Source organism: Mus musculus, chromosome 12 (genome assembly GCF_000001635.26).
Source record: "Mus musculus strain C57BL/6J chromosome 12, GRCm38.p6 C57BL/6J".
NCBI classification, from domain to species: Eukaryota; Metazoa; Chordata; class Mammalia; order Rodentia; family Muridae; genus Mus; species Mus musculus.
In genome coordinates this window covers 84,836,483-84,854,738 of record NC_000078.6, presented here as the reverse complement: position 1 = coordinate 84,854,738, position 18,256 = coordinate 84,836,483, and the positions used below count along the sequence as shown (strand labels likewise).

At 48.3% G+C, this 18,256-nt stretch overlaps 1 protein-coding gene across 4 annotated transcripts in view; it reads left to right on the top strand.

Annotated features, from left to right (window-relative positions):
- Ltbp2 (latent transforming growth factor beta binding protein 2) overlaps window positions 1-18,256 on the top strand; it is a 93,347-nt gene that overhangs the window by 21,820 nt on the left and 53,271 nt on the right. For all 4 annotated transcript variants that reach the window (XM_017314966.2, XM_006515502.4, NM_013589.4 and 1 more), the window contains exon 3: window positions 800-1,052. In XM_017314966.2, the coding sequence (XP_017170455.1) occupies window positions 800-1,052 (253 nt within the window). The remainder of the gene's footprint in view (window positions 1-799; window positions 1,053-18,256) is intronic.

The window sequence follows — 18,256 nt, the reverse complement described above, 5'->3', positions numbered from 1 at the left end:
TAACTCCCAAAGGGGTCGAGGCCTGTAGGCTGAGAGAACCCACTTAGAGGAAGCCAGTTTCTGCTTCCACTCTGTTTCCAAGACAGATTAGGACCTGCTGAGCAGAGTCATCCCATTACCCACACCAGAATTCTATCTTGCTGAGCCAGGGATGAGAAGCAGGGGCTATCAGAGGATACAGACAGAAGTGGGTGTGTTATCTTGAGAGGCTCTTATATTTTCCCAGTCTCCTCAGCCCACCCTTGGTATTCACCAGAAAATAGGCCTAGGCTGTATAGCTCATAAGTGACACAAACTACTGGCTCTTAGGGTAATGTTGAACCTCTCCCATAAAGATTTCATTCATTCATTCATTCATTCATTCATTCACTCAGTGTTTATTGATAATCTACTCAGTAACAATTTTTATTTTGAAGCTCTGAAACTACCAGAGGATACAAAATAAAATGTCTGTAATTGGCGTTTCTATAACCAATAGGAGTGGACATATAAGCCTAAGTGGGATACCAGGTAGTTCTTTCCTTTCTGGTGTGTCCTTCTGATGGTGTGGTAAGAGCCCACGCCACAACTCTTGTTCAAAACTCAAAGACATACTCATCCTGGAGACCTGTGGGTAACAGGGAGAGAAAAGGTCATAGAAGCCTCAGGAGGCTGAGGGTAGGTGGTGGGCCTCCCATGTCCATGAGAGGCTGGGCAAGGTCCTCTCCCTAGGGTAGACGCCTCTAGTGTGTAGTCGGTGGGTGCTCATGGCCTCATAGGACTTGGCCCTGCGGTCATTGCTCTCTCCCTGTTTCCACAGCTGTGTGTCAGCCTCCCTGTCAGAACCGAGGCTCCTGCAGCAGGCCCCAGGTCTGTATCTGCCGTTCTGGCTTCCGTGGGGCGCGCTGTGAGGAGGTCATCCCTGAGGAGGAATTTGACCCTCAGAATGCCAGGCCTGTGCCCAGACGCTCAGTGGAGAGAGCACCCGGTCCTCACAGAAGCAGTGAGGCCAGAGGAAGTCTAGTGACCAGAATACAGCCGCTGGTACCACCACCATCACCACCTCCATCTCGGTGAGTCTCCTCCTGGGGGTGGGGAGGGTGCTGTGGGGCAGGTGCTCATCAGGAAGGAGGCAACAACGCTAACCCCTGTGTCACGGGCCTGAGAGGACTGCAGCATCCGGAGTGCAAGTACCAGTTCTCTGTAAACCTCACTTTATCCTTATCCTTGTCACAGCTCCTCCAACCTCTCTCACTCACCCTCCTCCCCAGTGTTCTCTGTGGTGTTGATATGGTCCTTCACCACACATACAGAGAGAGAGAGACACACACAGACACACATGTGCACATAGACACACACACACAGACACTCACAGACACACACATACAGACACACACACACAGATACACATGGACATACACACACAGACACACACACACACACTCACACACATGCACACACATACAGACACACATAGACACACACACACATGTACACATAGAGACACAGACACACAGAGGCACACATAGACACACACACACATGCACACACATAGACACAGACGCACACAGGCACACATAGACACACACACATGCACACACACAGACACAGGCACACACAGGCACACATAGACACACACACATGCACACAGAGATGTACGTGCGCATAAACACATGAGATGGAGACAGAGAGAGAGCCCATTCTGTCCACTTGCCACCAAGCTTCTCTTCTTAGAGGGAGGAGGAGGTTCCTGTGGAAAAAGTGAATAGTATAAAATGATCGAGGGGAGGGGCAGACAGCCATCCCTGCCCTGCCTGCCCCCCTGCCCCCAACTCTGACTAGACTTTTTTCTAGCTTAGGATGGGAAGTCTGAACTTGGTAAACTGGTCTCCTTCTCTGAGCTTTTTATGTTGCTTTTTCCATTCGCATCCACTTAGGGAGTTCTTTCTGAAATGTTGCAGCCGACCTTGTCCTGCTGAACCAAGGGGAAAACCGATTTGTCCTCTCTGAGCCAAGAGAACCAGGGGGAGGGGGAGGCTGATGTTGAGGTCAGTTCCTTAGCAGGAAAGGTTGAGAGAGACCTGCTGAGTAGCAGGGAGAGGAGGAGATGCCCAGCAAGTCTGACTTCATGAGCAGCAGGCAGGCTACTCGAAGGTAGCAAGGTTCTGGGGTCTTGAGCACCCAGACATGGGCTTTCAAGGGCAGCCAGAAATGGGGAGAGATGAACTCAGCTTGAAGCTTAGGGCACTCCGAGATCAAAACTCAATAGGCATCTACGGCCAAGGCTTGCAGATGTTAGGACAGAATCAAGTCTGAGTGGACAATAGAGAAGGCCTGGGATTGGCTATGAGCTGGTGGGTGGGGCCTGGCCCTTGCACTGATTGCTATAGGCTGTGAATGGCAAGCAGATAGGCCTATGTGAAGGCATAGGCATGGTGCCAGCTTGAGAGCCATGCTGCCCTCTGTAGAGCTTTTCACTCTTCCTCCAGTTAGGCCACTCCTCGAACCAGGAACACTCTGAGAGTAAAGGCACATTGTCCCTAACATCTCACATCATGCCTGACACACTATAGGTGCTCCATCAATCTGTAAAGGAGGTGAGTCTTAAGTTGTGTATGGTTTATAACCTGGGGATATTGACCGTGGTGTAGGAGCTATCAGAGGCTAAGGTCCTGGGTGAGGTCTTCAGCCCAGAGTGGAGTCATCCTCCCCGGTTCTCATAGGCTCTCAGGCCAGAGGCTACTGTGATGTCCTTAGCGCACTGCAGTGTCTAGGCTGGTCCCATCACATTCTGCCCCGAGGCCGCCATGCATGAAATCTGGGATAGAATAAGCACCCACTGTCGGCCGCTGTCCACCCAGCTGTGTTTTGCTTTGAGAAGCCAAACCCTGCATGCCTAGTAGTGCTAAACATTTCCTGTGAGCCCGGCCAGGTTTCCCAAGCAGTTGCTGGCCTCTGTCCTGATAGTGGTTTTTGGACAGGCCATGTCTGACCAGACAAAGCAGTGACATGACAGAGAGGACATTCTAGGACAGGGAAGGAGGGGGAGATGTCTGGGGAGAAAGCACTGCAGGGATTGTGATGGCTAAAGCTCTTTCAGAAGCGCACCGGGCAGGCAGAGGCTAGGATGCAAGTACCAGAGGAAGCTGGGGGAGGGGTGTGGAGAGTCCCGGCAGCAGGCAGGATGCTCACGGAGGCCAATGTGCCTTGATGTCGTTGGCCACAAGGCCTGGAGAACCTCTGCTAGCTTCAGGCTTCTGCTCTAAAACTGGGCAGAAGGCCTGCTCACCTACAAAGCAACTGAACAAGGGTTTTGGGAGTCAAGGCTGGTTGTAGGAGGCAGGTGGGCTGTGGGGAACTGCTTTAGACAAGGATCTAACCTTGAACTTGTCAATGCTCAGTGTCCGACACACAGTCTGGAGGGAACATCTCTTCTGTGGTCCCAGGTGATATTAGTTCAGGCTGCTGGTCTGTGGGCCAGGGTTTAGAATCGCCGCTTAGTGCCTGGGTTTTGGATTCACTGAGCTTTGGCTCTTGTTCTGAGTTTATACTCAGCATCTGTGTGACATTAGCACACATCCTAATCTCTCTGAGCCAGTAGCCTCCGTCTGATGGGATTACCAGAAGGATGAAATGAGATCTGCTAAGTAGGGTACTTGGCGTGGTGTGGTATCTGATTCTAGTGGTTAGTATGTTAGCCATCAGTGCGCAGGTTCTTTTGGCCATGAGGACTTAGGTAAAGAACAGGAAAGTGGGGAGGGGGGAGAAGGAAAGGGAGGAGGGAGTGGGGGTGAGACTCATATAGACTTGTTCTGGAATAAAATAAGGGCTCAGATTCAGCAGCCCAAGGAGGTACAACAAACAGCTCCACTAGGGGTAGCTTTAGCTGACTTGGGGGTACAGTATTTACAGTAGGATCAGTGTTACCACCTACACAGGAGAAGCCAAATCAGTGGGAAGGTTTTCTTTTCCCAGGTATAACTACTTACTGCTTTGTAGAACCCCTATCTCTCAAACCTCAGCTGAGAATTTCATTTCCCTTCCATGTCCCCTTTCTGGCTGTTTGCTGGGGGCAGTTCTGGAACTGTAGAAAGGCCACCTAAGGTTTATAGGGCATACTTTGTCCCCTCCCCTCCCAACTACCCTAGCATATCTCTGGCCAGCAGAGACACCTAGAGTGACCAGGCTGAGTTGTACATCCTGCGGCCTAATGCAGCCGATGTGTGATTCTAGATTTGGCTTCTTCCCAGGAGAGATGAGAAGGGAGGGCTCTGTCTCCCATTTCAAAACGTACAAATAGTTCAAGATCGTTTTCTCCAGAGAGACTTCTCAAAAAGAGTACTGGGCTTTCGTGGAGTTACCATATACCCAGCTAACAAAGATACCTGAGACTTACAGTGTCTAGGCTCTGGGCAGGGCAGGGCTGGCCTTGGGATGCACTTGTGTAAATGATAAAAAAAGACTGGGCTCGTTAGGTGGTACACATCTTAAATCCCACCACTTGGGAGGCAGAGGCAGGTGGATCTTGGTTAGTTCTAGGCCAGCTTGGTCCATATAGTGTGTTCCATATCAGCCAGAATGACAGTGAACCCCAGATGTAGCCCAGGGCATGCAATCCAGCTTTGAGCACAGGGCTAGGGGGTCAGGGAACAGCTTTGAGGAAGGTAGAGACCAGTGTGTCTTCTGTCTCCTGTGTGGGAGAGCCAGTGGATCTCCTCCTTCTGCTATGCTTGGCCCAGAGCAGACATATCTGCGTTGCTGAGGCAAGCCTCAGCTCACTCAGGAGGGCAGGGGCTACGGGTCCTCTAGAATCCCACTGCTCCACTCAGGAAGCATCTAGTCAGGGTTCACTTCCCATAACCCCCTCTTCCTTTCCCCTGCCTGTAAGTCCAAATGAGGATATCTGGTCCAAAGAGAGCCCCAAATCTCTAATGGAATCTGGGTATTTCTCTTTTCTAAAGACCTCTCAGAGCTGAGAATCGCCAGGCCCCCAGCTTTGGTTTTAGAAGAGAACTACATAAAGTTCTCCATCACTATGACAAGATAGATACCTGTGGGAGTTAACGAATGAGAAGAAATGGTTTACCTTTGATTCATAGTTTTGAAAGTTCTAGTCCAAGACCGACCAGACCCACTGCTTCAGACCTCTGATTGCCAAGCCAGAGAGAATGTGTGGAGAAGTGAGATGCTCACTTCATGGCTAAGAAGCAAGAGATGAAGAGGAAGATACCATGGTCCCAAATCAGCCCCTCCTACCAGTGACCGAAGGACCTCCCACTAGCTCCACCCCCCCTCACCTCCCACTAGCCATCTCCCCTTTCCTAAAATTTCTACCAACTCCAAATTGCACCACCCCGGGGATCAAGCCTCAAAATGTAGGGAGACAGTTCAGATGCAAACTACAAGGACTCCTCCTGGCCCAGCCCCAGCCCCAGCCCCAGCCCCAGCCCCAGCCCCAGCCCCAGCCCCAGCCACAGCCACAGCCACAGCCACAGCCACAGCCACAGCCACAGCCACAGCCACAGCCACAGCCACAGCCACAGCCACAGCCACAGCCCTTTATGAATGCTGAGTTGAGCTATTGGCCTCCTACCTGGCCACAACCTACAGCTCAGTGGTGAAGGCTACAGATCACCATTACCACCACCACCACCACCACCACCAAGACTCTCTGCACCCCACTGTGTTTCAGACACCGTGCTACAGTGCTAGTTGACCCTCCCCGAGGCCCTTGCATGAAAGTCTGCAGCTTGATGATAGCTAGGAAGTGGATGTTGTACAAATGTCTTCTGGTTAAATGCCTTTGGAGTATAAATGGGGACAAGGGAGGCAACAACTTCCAGGAGCAAAAAGTAAGGAGGGTCCCCAGAGCTCCTCGCACCTTACTAGAGGGTCTACATCTCTGCCTATTGTGGGGGATGTTCAGGGTAAGGCTGGGAGGACCAGGGCTGTGCTTAGGGTGATGTTATTGCAGTTTAACTGTGATGTGGTGGTTACCGGGAAGTTGGCATTATGTCTCCAGTGTGGCATTGGAATAAGGGTTGAACCTTAGGGTTGTGGTAAAGCAAGACTAAGACTGTGGGTCTTTGAATGCAGGATGGCTGTTGTTTTAATCTACTCTCTGTTGGAGTCCTAACGAGGCTGCTAGGTGCTTTATGGGTTCCATCTAACCCAGTCCTGGGCACAAGAAAGCCCAGCGGTTGCGAGTGAGGCTTGTAAGTCAAACAGAGCACGGTTTCATAGGATTCTGCTCACCAGCTGTGGGATGTGGTAGGCACCTTTTTTCACTTCCCAGAGGCTCGGTGTAATAAGTGGTTCCATTAATGCTTGACCACACCGGGCTATGGGTTGAAAGATGACAGACTCAGGAGAAAGTGCTGAGCCACAGGGCTCCGGGTGCAGTGCTCCACAGTGAGGAGGGTTTCTTGTTGGGATCTGAGTTCCAGCGGGGAAAGCTCTGTGGGGACCGTTTAATAAAAAAACTCTGTTTACAAGGTGTGGGCAGGGGAGGGGGAAATGAGAGCAGTAGAACTCAGTAATAACGTTTCTCCTTTTAAGGGACAAGAGGCAGTTGCTAGGATCTACAGTAGCATGCTGCAGGACCAGGCTGCCCCCAGGGGCTAGCCTACACTGCTTCTCTGTGAGACTGTGAGAAGAGGGGGCCTCCACTCATGGGGCCTCCTGCTCTCTTCCTGGAACTCCCCATTGGGTAATATCTAGGGTGAAGAAGCCTCCAGGGCCTTGTGTGTTCTGGGGCGACCCAGGAAGGTAGATAAGCCCTCCAGCTCACAGAGCAGCCGTGTCCTGCGAGCAAGCTGGCCACCAGTCTACAGCGAGAAAACTGAGGGTGACCCTCATCAACGGAAAAACACACTTGCACTTAGTGGACTAAAGTCCTCCAGGATTTCCATTTGGAAGGGCGAGGTTAAGGAGCAAGGAGGGAAGAGAGAAGGAAAGACAGCCAAAGCCCTAGGGGTGTACTGTGTGACCAGGGCCTGGCTGGACAGAGGCAGGGAGTTGGTGCCTCTGAAGACTGCTTGGTGGGGGTTTCCCAGACTCCTTCTGAGCTCAAGGCTCTCACTGCTGTATCAGATTTCACTTCTTGCCAGGCGTGTGGAGGAAGTTTCTGATTTATGGGCCCAGTAGTTTTTCCAGTTACTCAATCTGTAAAACTGCCATCAGTTCGTTCACTGGGCACTGCCAGAAAAACCAACGAGCACTTCCCAGGTGAAAACTTGCTTCGGCGAAGTCTGGTGATGTTAGGGTAAGACACCCGTACTCAGTTCTAAAATACACACTTGTTTCTACGGTGACACTCACGCAGGTGGGATCAGTACTGTGTCCCAGCTGACGCAGCCACAGTGGATCAGTTATACACAAACAGACACAGACAGACACACACAGGCAGACAAACACAGACAGATACACAGACAGACACAGATAGACACAAACACAGACAGACACAGATAGACACAGATACAGAAACACACACAGACACACACACAGACACACACACACACAGACACACACAGACACAGACACACACACACATACACACACACACACACACACACACACACACACACACACACACACACACGAGAATGCCACCTCAAGGGAGTGCCTAAGGGAGAGCAGCCTATACTGAGCAGGATAATTTCCTAGGAATGAGTTAGAGCCCAGGGTGGTATGCAAATCCTTTTATAAGATGTCAACCTTCTGGACCCAGAGGGATGCCTGTATGGGTCCACTTGTCTGTCTGCAGATGACAGTGACATTGCTAAATGATCCCCAGCGATGAACTATGAAAATGCCTAGTGAGCCGCCGAGCTGTGGTTTTGTGTTTGTGATTCATGGTGGAAGTGAGTAGCTGCGGCAGGCATTTGGGGGAGCTTTTCTTCTTCTCATTTCCTCCTAAGAAAATATTTGTGAAAGGTCTAAAATTCAAGGAAGTTGAGTGCTTCTTGAAGGGAAAAATCCCCGAGCCTTGCAAAACAAAGATTATAAATCAAAACCTTTGGAGCTCCCAGCCGATTGCCCACACAGCGCTTTCCTGCTGGCGCCTCCACTCTGACCACAGCTTCACTTGTCCACCCATGTGCCCTGGGTTACATCACAGCAACTTGAGGGAATCTGGATCCCGAGGGTGAGGTGGGGTCCTCTGAGTCACCAGAGAGGCTGCACCCTTCCATGGCCCCTTCCTTGGGGAAAGACGGCTATGCCTTTTGCAATCTGAGATGTGACAGCAAAAAGAATACTGGTATTTTTCTTCTCTTTGTAGTCTCAAGGATAATGCTTGGTAGACCTTAGCAACTTCAGCAAAGACTTTTTTTTTACTGTTAAATCAAGAGTGTTCGCTTTCATTCAGCAGCTGTGGTTTCTCTTTTTTATATTTTTGTATATGGATGTGTTGGAAGGGCATACATGTACATATGTGTGCTTGTATGTGAGGAAAACCTTAGCTGTGAAGTCTCAGGGACTATCCTCCTTGGTTTTTGAGACAGAGTCTCTCACTAGGACACGGGACTCACCCTTCTGATCAGGCTGGCTGGCCCTCAAGCCCCCAGGGATTCTCCTGTCTTTGGGTCCTCGGTATTGGGATTGCAGGTGCACACACCTTCCTTCCCTGGCTTTTTTTTTTTTTTTTTTTTTTTTTTTACAGAGAGATTGATCTGGGGCTCACACTCAGGGCAAGCACTTTACAGACCAAGACATCTCCCCATCTTTATGGCTTCTCTTTGTCATCTATGAATGGCCTGCATGTATTCTTCCCCCACCATGACCAGGATTAGGAAAATGAAGCATCATTTAAACACTGTGGTAATCACCCTGAGTAATCTGATGACCAAAACAGCTACTAAATGGCTTCCTGGAAGACAGCACCTAGAGGGTATATACACTGGGTAGAAGGACAACTCACACTCTGGCAAGTACAGAAAACGTGTCAAGAGGCTCATCACATTCCTTGGAAATGTACATCATTTAAAACTTAAAGAATTGTTTCTGGAGTTTTCCACTTAATATTTTCAGACTAGGGTCCATCCTTTTAGTTGCAGCTGACGATGAAACTGTGGAAACCCACACTGTGCTATGGGAGAACCACCGTATTCGATCAAGATGGATTCTGTAGGGAGAATCGTGGCTCTCAGAGAGTGCCACCTCCCTTCAGCCACCCAGCTTGGGACAGCAGATAGCCAGAGGAAGGGATGCTCTCAGACAACCTCAGCTTGTCTGGCTTCCTGCTCCGGGATCAGAGAACAGCGATCTTTCAGTGTAAGCAAATATCCTGTTCCAGTGGCTGAGGGAGGCAAAGGCCTTGACCAGGTCTCCAGCAACACATCTGTCTGTACCTAACAACACATCTGTCTGTACCTTTGATCCTTGATGGCCACTCATCTGCCCTATAGCAACCCATCTTTAGAGGGAGTCACTTCACAGTTTCATCTCCCAAAAGATAGCTCCAACGAAGTAAGCTCTAGTGAGAGCCGACTCTAGTCAACCCTCTGCCATGCAGTCTGTGTCCTGGGTGGATTTTTCAGGCCGGTTAGAGGAGAGGATGCAAAAAGGGGTGGGGTGGGGATAATGTTTAAGCAGAAACTGACAAGGATCTTGTTCAGGCTTAGCCTGCTTGCCTTCTATCCTTCCCTTCATCCTCTCGTCTCTCTTCTACTTCTTCTTTGCTTTGAAGTAACACAGAATGCTGGATGGCTTGGACTGAGGCCCATCTTCTAAGAGCTCCCAGCAATCAGAGGGAGGGAGCATTCCTGGGCAGTGTGGATAGCAGGAGCAGCGAAGGGAAGTTTCTCATGACTGTCTTCCTACGAGACACTCTCTAACCTTATTAGTTCCTGGGGCTGGGTTTGTAGCACTATACCGCTTCAAGGCTTCTCGGGTTTTTTTGCTGAGTTCTGTAAGATGAGGCCCAGACAAGATCTTCTACAGCTCGAGCCCAAGGGTTCATTCAGCATTCCCTGTCAGATTTTACCTGTCTCTGCTCCTCATTGGCTGTGTAACCTTAGACAAGTCGCCAAGCTTCTTAGGCCAGATCTGTAAGCCGAACCAAAGATCTAGGTCCTAACTGTAGTGATGATTAACTGAATTAAGATATGAGACGAGCTTAGCACAGCCTGGTGGGACCCAGAAAGAGGCCAAGGCTCTTGGAGGACCTTTCTTTGCCCCCCTGATAGAGGGACAGGCCTCTAGCTAGCTATTAGCATGACTCCTGTTTCCCCTCATCCCAATGGCCCTTGTTCCCTATTGAGCATCACCATGAGTGCATTCTGTATTTGTCCCTATGTGTTCACTGTCTTCTCTGCCCCTCCCACTTCCTATTCCGGCTCACATTCCACAACTCTGGATGGCTGGCTCCCGCCTTAGGACCATGCCAGCTTAGGAGACCTGGGACATTTGGCTTGGACAACTTACATGGCCATGAGTTTCCTGGCCCTTGTGACATTTTGCTTTTCTTCTCTTGGGTTCTTCTGAAAGGCTCACATGCAGGACTGAGTCACTTGGGCGCCCTGTGGAGGTGTTAGCGTTGTTCGATATCCCAACAGTTCTGGTTACAGGATAAACAGGGCAAAAATCCAGCCTGCGTTCTGGTCACCATACCCGGTACCATGCTTCAGCCTCCTGAAGGAAATGCGGCAGCTTCCGCTGTGGCAACAGGTTTACAAGTCGCCTGCTGGATTGCAAACTCTCGGTAGGCAAGGTGTGCTTTCCATAGTGCCTGACAGGCTTGTGTACCTTTCAAGGGCATCATAAATACACCTTGTCCGCATTGCGTTATGAATTCATGAAACCCAGGTTCTTTATGGCCTGCCAAGTCTTCCAGATGATAACGACTCTGGCTGAGAGATGAATCCCTTCCAGGGATGGGCAGATGACTCCAGTGGAGGGCTGGAGGGACCATGAAGAAGTTGGAAGTTCAATGTAATCAATAATTAAAGGCAGCCGCTGAGTGCCCAGTTATGTGTTAAGTCTGTGTCTGACACATAGGGCAAGAATCAACTCCTCTTCTGGGAAGTCTGTGTTGCTGGCTCCACTCTGGGAGGTCCTGCTGGGCCCAGAAAAAGCTGAAAGCTCTTGGAGGTGCTTTAGAAGCAGAATGGAATGTCAATTTCCCAAAAAGTTTGTCACCTGGGCCTGCTGGATAGAGAGGGAGGGACATTTCCTGGGCATTGGAGAATGCCAAGGGTAATCCCTTGGGTTACCCTTTCCTCCCACCTCTGCCCTGAGGCACCCCAGGAATAAGTCTGGTTTCCAGGCAGCAGAAGAGAACAGAGGTGGTCAGCATGCTGAGTGCTTGATCTGCAAGCTTGTAGACTGCTTGGTTAAAACGATGCTAGGCCACGTTCCCTGTCACCCTGCCTTTCTTTTTCTCTCTCCTCAAACTTACATTTCTCGACATGTTTAGGTGTCAAAGTGTGAGGAATACCATGAGCCATCAGTACAGTTAGTCTTGTGACTGGAATTATCTGGAAACAGTTTTATTAGCAGAAACTATGACGATTGCTTGTATGTCTATGAAAAAAAAAAAGCCCAAATCCATCCAGCTTTAAGTTTGCGTGCGCATGCACACACATACACACACACACACACACACACACACACACACACACACACACACACACCTATGGAAAGAGCCAACTGTTGAGTGAAGTGTGACAATCTGTTGCCACATTTTCCACTAATATTAGTTTATTGCTTGTTCATTTGTTCGGTCGTGCACTGGCAGACAAGTAGCAGCAGGCGCCGGAGGCTGGAGGATTTATAGAATGCCACTTAAAGCTGAGGCCATGCTGTTCATTAGCAGATTTTCCTTGTAAGTCAGGAGGTGTTAACAGAGTTGTGCCTGAGCTCAGCAGGGGGCCCCCAGTCTACGTTCTCTCTCCTGCACCCCCAGGATGCCCTCCACTGTGACTACTGCACTGACTGGCCTGAATCTGGCTGTTTACATGCCCTGGAAGTCAGCTTGAGACACTGAACACATCATGCTGCAAGCGGAGCCCACTACCCACTTCTCTTGGGTTGCAGTCTGGACTCCTGGTCTGTGATCCCAGCATTTGAGAGCTAGAGACTGGAGAATCAGCAGAGAGAGGCCTACATGAGAGGACTATCCTCAGTAGCACAAGAAGCTCAAGGCCAGCCTGTGATACATGCATGCTTCTCTGGGATCCATGGGTCTCTGCTTCAAAACACAGAACGACAAGAGAAATCTGACAGAGCAGCATGAGATTTTTTTTTTTTTTTTTTTTTTTTTTTTTTTTTTTTGGTTTTTCGAGACAGGGTTTCTCTGTGTAGCCCTGGCTGTCCTGGCACTCGTTCTGTAGACCAGGCTGGCCTCGAACTCAGAAATCCGACTGCCTCTGCCTCCCGAGTGCTGGGATTAAAGGCGTGCGCCACCACGCCCGGCTAGCATGAGATTTTTGACACTGAATCATCTCTCAAGCTCCACAATGCTTCCTGCACAATGCTTTATGCCTTCTGAATGCATAAAGGAGGTTGTAAGAGGCCCCTAGAATATGGATCCAAACCTGTTCTTCATCTCTCGAAGCCTCAGGGTCCTCATCTGTAAAATGGGAATGATTAGCAAAGGAGAGGGGATTTAGGATGAGGTGAGCCTGGTTTAGTAACCTGGCCTCTGTGTATCATGAGTTCTGCAACCTTCCGCAGGGCGCAAACCCTCCATACGTTCTGGTTTGTTTGTTTTCAGTTATAAAATGGGGATTGTGTGTAGAAGTTGGGGACCAGGTTATAGAGAGGCCTACATGAGAGAACGTGTACTGCGTGTATTACTGCTCCAGGGCCTGCACCTAGTAAAGTGTTCATTACATCTTTATACCAGGTGACCAGAGGTCCCATTTCCAACTCCCTGCTCCCCCCACATAAGCAACCAGCATTATTAACTTCCCAGGGATTCCGTCTAAGGTTTCTTTATGAACATGCACACCATGATCCACATTTTCAGTATTTTTATAACTTTACATGCCCTTTATACCAGGAGTCAGCAAACTTCTTCCATAAAAGGCCACATGGTAAATATTTTCAGCTTCCTGTGACATATGGCTTCTGCCTACTCACTGGGCCGGCCGCTGAAGAGCCAAACCAGCCTTAGCCAGTGAGTGGCTGTGCTCCAGGAGGCTTTATTTACGGAAAGTTACATTTGAATTTTATATCATTTTCTCATGTCAAGAAACAGACTTTTAACTATTTTTCCAGCCATTTAAAAATGTAAAGACCATTGTTGGGTCACAGCTTATACAAAACAGCCAGAAGGCTGGATTTAGGGCTGTCGTGTTTCCACATTTCAATATGTCTTGGAGAGTGTTCCTTCCTGATGGGAAAGAGCTGTGAGGACACCTGACTCCGTCCCGTGGCCATCTGTAGTTTATTTAACCAGTCCTCTGCTGGAGGCTGCTCCGTCGATCCTATTCTGAGCAGAATATTTTGCTAATTCAAAACAGGGCTGCTCTGAGGAGACTTATATTTGCATCATTTTGGATATGAACACGTGTTTTGGGACAGACAGGTCCTTGAGAGGTGAAGAAGCAAAGAGAGGGAGGCAGAGTGGAACAGTCAAAACAGCCAGCCAAGGACAGAATCCCCAGGAAATCAAGCTTTGAGTTGACTGAGAATGGAATTTTTGAAACTGTCCTACCTTGAGAGAGGGGGGCTGTGGCCTCCCATCGGGGACATCAGCCTTGTAGTCATAGTGGTGAGGAGACCTCTCAGGAAGTTCCCATTGGCCAAATATAGGACCCAGGAAGTCACAGGTCTAAGTGATTGGTCACCACCTTTGCACCTAAGGGGAAGCGCCAGTCCCCATTAGTAGGAGAGCAGCAGTACCCCCAAAGCAGGTTTATTTGCAGATCAGACTCAGAGGTGGCCCTCAGGCTCAAAGCCTTCCTGTACCACCAGGTACTGAGCTCTGTCAGCTCAGCTCCTTGCCAGCAACAGCTGAGAGTGACTGTTTCTGCAGCCTCGACAACACATATGTAATTAAACTTGGGTGGATTAAAACATGCAGTTGCAGGGTCGGTTTTCATGCGCACATCTTCTGAGCACAAAGGCTGTGCACCTGGACCTCTTCCCCTCCTCTGAGCTTTTCGTTTGACTCTTTTGTGGGTTTTCTGTCAAAACTGCCGGCCCATCCTGTCTTTAGATACCGTGATCATTTCTCTTTTGTCTGTGACATCATTGCATGCATTTCCGTGATCACTTGTCTGTCTTTTCATTTTATTCAAGGTGGTTCGGGCCCAGCAGAGGGTTTTGATCACAGAATTGCTGGATGAAGTGAGGAGTGGTATTAGACACCTCGCAGGGTGCCTGCCACATGCTAGGTACTAAATGGCCATGGCTTCCTCCCCGTGACCTCTCTGTTCTTCGATTTTCAGAACCATACTCATTAAATATGGCTGTGCATCCCACCTCCATGTGTCTCTTCCATAATTTTTCTAATCAGGAACCCAAGGCAGGAACCTGGGGCCGGGGACTGAAGCAGAGGCTAAGGGGAACGCTTCTTACTGGCTTGCTGTCTGTGGATTGCTCAGCCAGCTTTCTTATCCAACCCAGGGTCCCAAGGGTGGCACTACCTCCAGTGAGCCAGGCCCTCCCACACTAATCTGTAATCAAGAAAACGCCTCACAGACTTGCCTACATTCTGACTACAGGCCAATCTGCTGGAGGCACTTTTCTCAGTTGAGGTTTCCTCTTTCCAGATGAGTCTAGCTTGTGTAAGGCTGACAAACAAACAAACAAACAAACAAAAACAAAATCGTTCCCCCACCACTGCTGTCCTTCAGTCTCTCCTGCTTCTGTGTGTTTTGCGTTTCTGCTCTCCCCATCTCTTTATGCTGTCTCCTCTCCTGGTCTTTCCATGTTCATGACATAAGTATCTTGAAAACCTATGTCTCCATCCATCCTCTTAGCAAAGGCTCAGACATCACTCTCTCACCCCTGAGACTCTCTGGAGTCTTTCCAGGAGATAAGGCTGTCTTTGCATCTGAACCCTTGTGACTCTGTCATCCTCAAAGTCCATTTTAGGTTCTGGACATTTCCATACACTTACCATACCTTTGCTGAGCCTTGATTGCTTTATTTATAAAATATGTAAGTATATATATAGATTATATATCATTATATAATATATTATATATCAATATACTACATATCATATATTTTAAGCATAATATAATATGTAATATATTAATATAATATATAAAGTTATAAAACTCTGGCAAAAAATAAGTATATAGTTTTATTAAAAATAAATACATGAGCTGACAGTCATGGTGGACTCCTTTAATCCCAGCACTTGGGAGGCAGAGGCAGGTGGATTTCTAAGTTTGAGGCCAGCCTGTTCTACAGAGTGAGTTCAGGACAACCTGGGCTACACAGAGAAACCCTGTCTTGAAAAATCAAAATAATAAACAAACAAACAAACAAACTACACAATGCATAATGGCATAATGTAGTGTTTAAGAACACACACATAATGGCATAATGTGGTGTTTAAGAACACACACACATAATGGCATAATGTGGTGTTTAAGAACACACACACACATAGTGGCATAATGTGGTGTTTAAGAACACACACACATAATGGCATAATGTAGTGTTTAAGAACACACACACACACACATAATGGCATAATGTAGTGTTTAAGAACACACACACACATAATGGCATAATGTAGTATTTAAGAACACACACACACACACACACACACACACACACACACGCGTAAAGGTTAAAAGCACAGTCGCATGCATACAGATACTCTCATACCACTGTTTACAGATCCTTCCAGACCAGCAAGGAGAAGAATTTTTTTGTTTTGTTTTGTTTAGTGGGTTTCTCTGTGTAGCCCTAGCTGTCCTGGAACTCACTCTGTAGACCAGGCTGGCCTCGAACTCAAAAATCCGCCTGCCTCTGCCTCCCGAGTGCTGAGATTAAAGGCGTGCACCACCACTGCCGGGCGTGAGAAGAATTTTTTGACCCAAAGTCTTACTATGTGGCCTTGGCTGGCCTAGAATCCACCTAGATTCACAGCCTTTGCAGTGGGATTAAAGGTGTGCGTTATCATGCCTGGTGAGAGTTTATTCTCACTGAAAGTATAATACCCATGTTGTTATGCAACTTCCTGCTCTCATTTTAAAGAAGAACAGATAAGGCGAGGTTCTGTGCTTGATACACAGCATTGTCACCCATAGCTGTTCTGTGTGCCATTTATCGATATTTAAATGTTTTTCATGGAAGACTCTTTTCAAATAAAACAGTTCCTGGAAGCTCAAGCGTGGCTATGCATATAAACTGGAGAGAGCTGAGCCTCCAGAGGAGAGTGAATCTGGCTGGGGTAGAACGCAGGGCTCCTAATCTTCACATCCTTGTTTGAAAGCCTTGGGTAGGAGGCAGGGGTGGAGACGCTCTGCACATTTAACCGAATGGCCACATTGTAAGGCTGCAACCGCAGCTATCTGATGTGGGAGCATTTTCTCTCCCTTAGCTTATTGATAATGTCCTGGTATCAGAAGTCAGAGGTTTCTCTTGGCTGATCCAGCGGTCCCTCCTGGTACTGGCCTGTGACAGACTTTTCATGGCCAGGGAAATGATAAGGAGAATAAATCTATTCAAACATTTATTTTTGGAATCAAAGGTCTTTCCTTTATGAAGTTCTGGTGGTAGTGATCAGTACCTATTCATGTGTGTGTTAGCATCATATCTATCCATGCTGGTTGATAGTTTGCTTTTGTTGTTGCTGGTTTCCAAATACTGGACAGAAGCGACATACAAGAGGAACTGCATTTTTGCTCACAGTTTCAGGGGATGCATCCACAGTCACTGGTCTTCATGATTCTGGGCTAGTTATTAAACAGAACAATATGGCAGTGGGTGTGCAGCTTCTTTATGGCAGACAGGAAACCAAGATGAGAGAGTCAAGGGAAAGAAACCACGACAAGATGTAGTTCATGGGAAATAACCCCACCAGCTTATTTCCCCTAGGTAGCCCCCTGCCCCACCTTTCACCCCTCTAAGAATGCTCACATTCGGAGCCCGTGGTTATTAGGTAGGAGCTCTCAGTATCTAATCATCTCTGGAATTCCCTCAAGGTGTTTTTAATCCAATCAGTTGAGCCATAAAGATTAACTATCGCCAAGGCTGGAGGAAGATTGCCCAGAAGCTAAGAACACTGTCTTAGTTAAGGTTTCCATTGCTAGGAAGAGACACATGACCGCAGCAACTCTTATAAAGGCAAACATTTAATTGGGGGTGGCTTACAGTTTCAGAGGTTCAGTTCATTATCATCATGGCGGGAAGCAAGGCAGCGTGCAGGTAGAAACATGGTGCTGGAGAAGGAGTTCAGAGTTCTACAGCTTGATCTGAAAACAGGCAGAGGGAGACTGTCTTCTGCTGGCAGCCAGGAGGAGGTCTCTCTTCTGCACTGAGCAGGACCTGAGCATAGGAGTCCTCAAAGCCTGCCTGTACAGTGACACACTTCCTCCAACAAGGCCACACCTAATCCAACAAGGCCAAACTTCCTAATAGTGCTACTTCCCATAGGCCAAGCATATTCAAGCCTCCAAAACCACTTACTACTCTTGCAGAAGACTGCATTCGATTTTCAGAACATACATTTAGGTGGCTCACAGCCACCTATAACTCCAGTTCCAGATGATCCAATGCCCTCTGGCCTTTTCGGGCAGACATAAACTCGCACAGGCTCACGTACATACACTAAAATAAAATAAAGATTTAAAAAAAAAATGAGTCACCACACCACTTAAATAGAAAGCTGGAGGAGACTTTACGTGGGTCTCCCAAATTCATTCAAAAGTTGACTGATCCACGAAATCATGAAGTCCAGAGATACCAGTTCTGGTTCATTGTAGCATTACTAGGACTTGCTTGGAACAACTCCAGGGAGATAGCAAATGCCATCCTCACGTCTAAGAAGTTTAGAAACTTCTGTTTATAGGGGAGACAAAAGTCTTTCTTGTGTTAGCAGATCCCCTTCTCCCCTGGGGCTGTTGTCTCTGACGACCACCTTCTCACTAAGGCTCTGCCTGCCTTGGTAGCCACATTCAGATGTCCTTGAGGGTGGCACTGGATCAAACATGGAGCCAGGCCTTGTCTTCATGTCTCATATCCAGAGACTAAGGCAACACACATAACAATACTCATGTTGTGGTGTGTTTAAGGACAAGCACAGTTAGCAAGGCTGGGTAGCTGGGATGAACTCTCAGTTCTTAGTCTCCATCTCAGCTCAGATGTC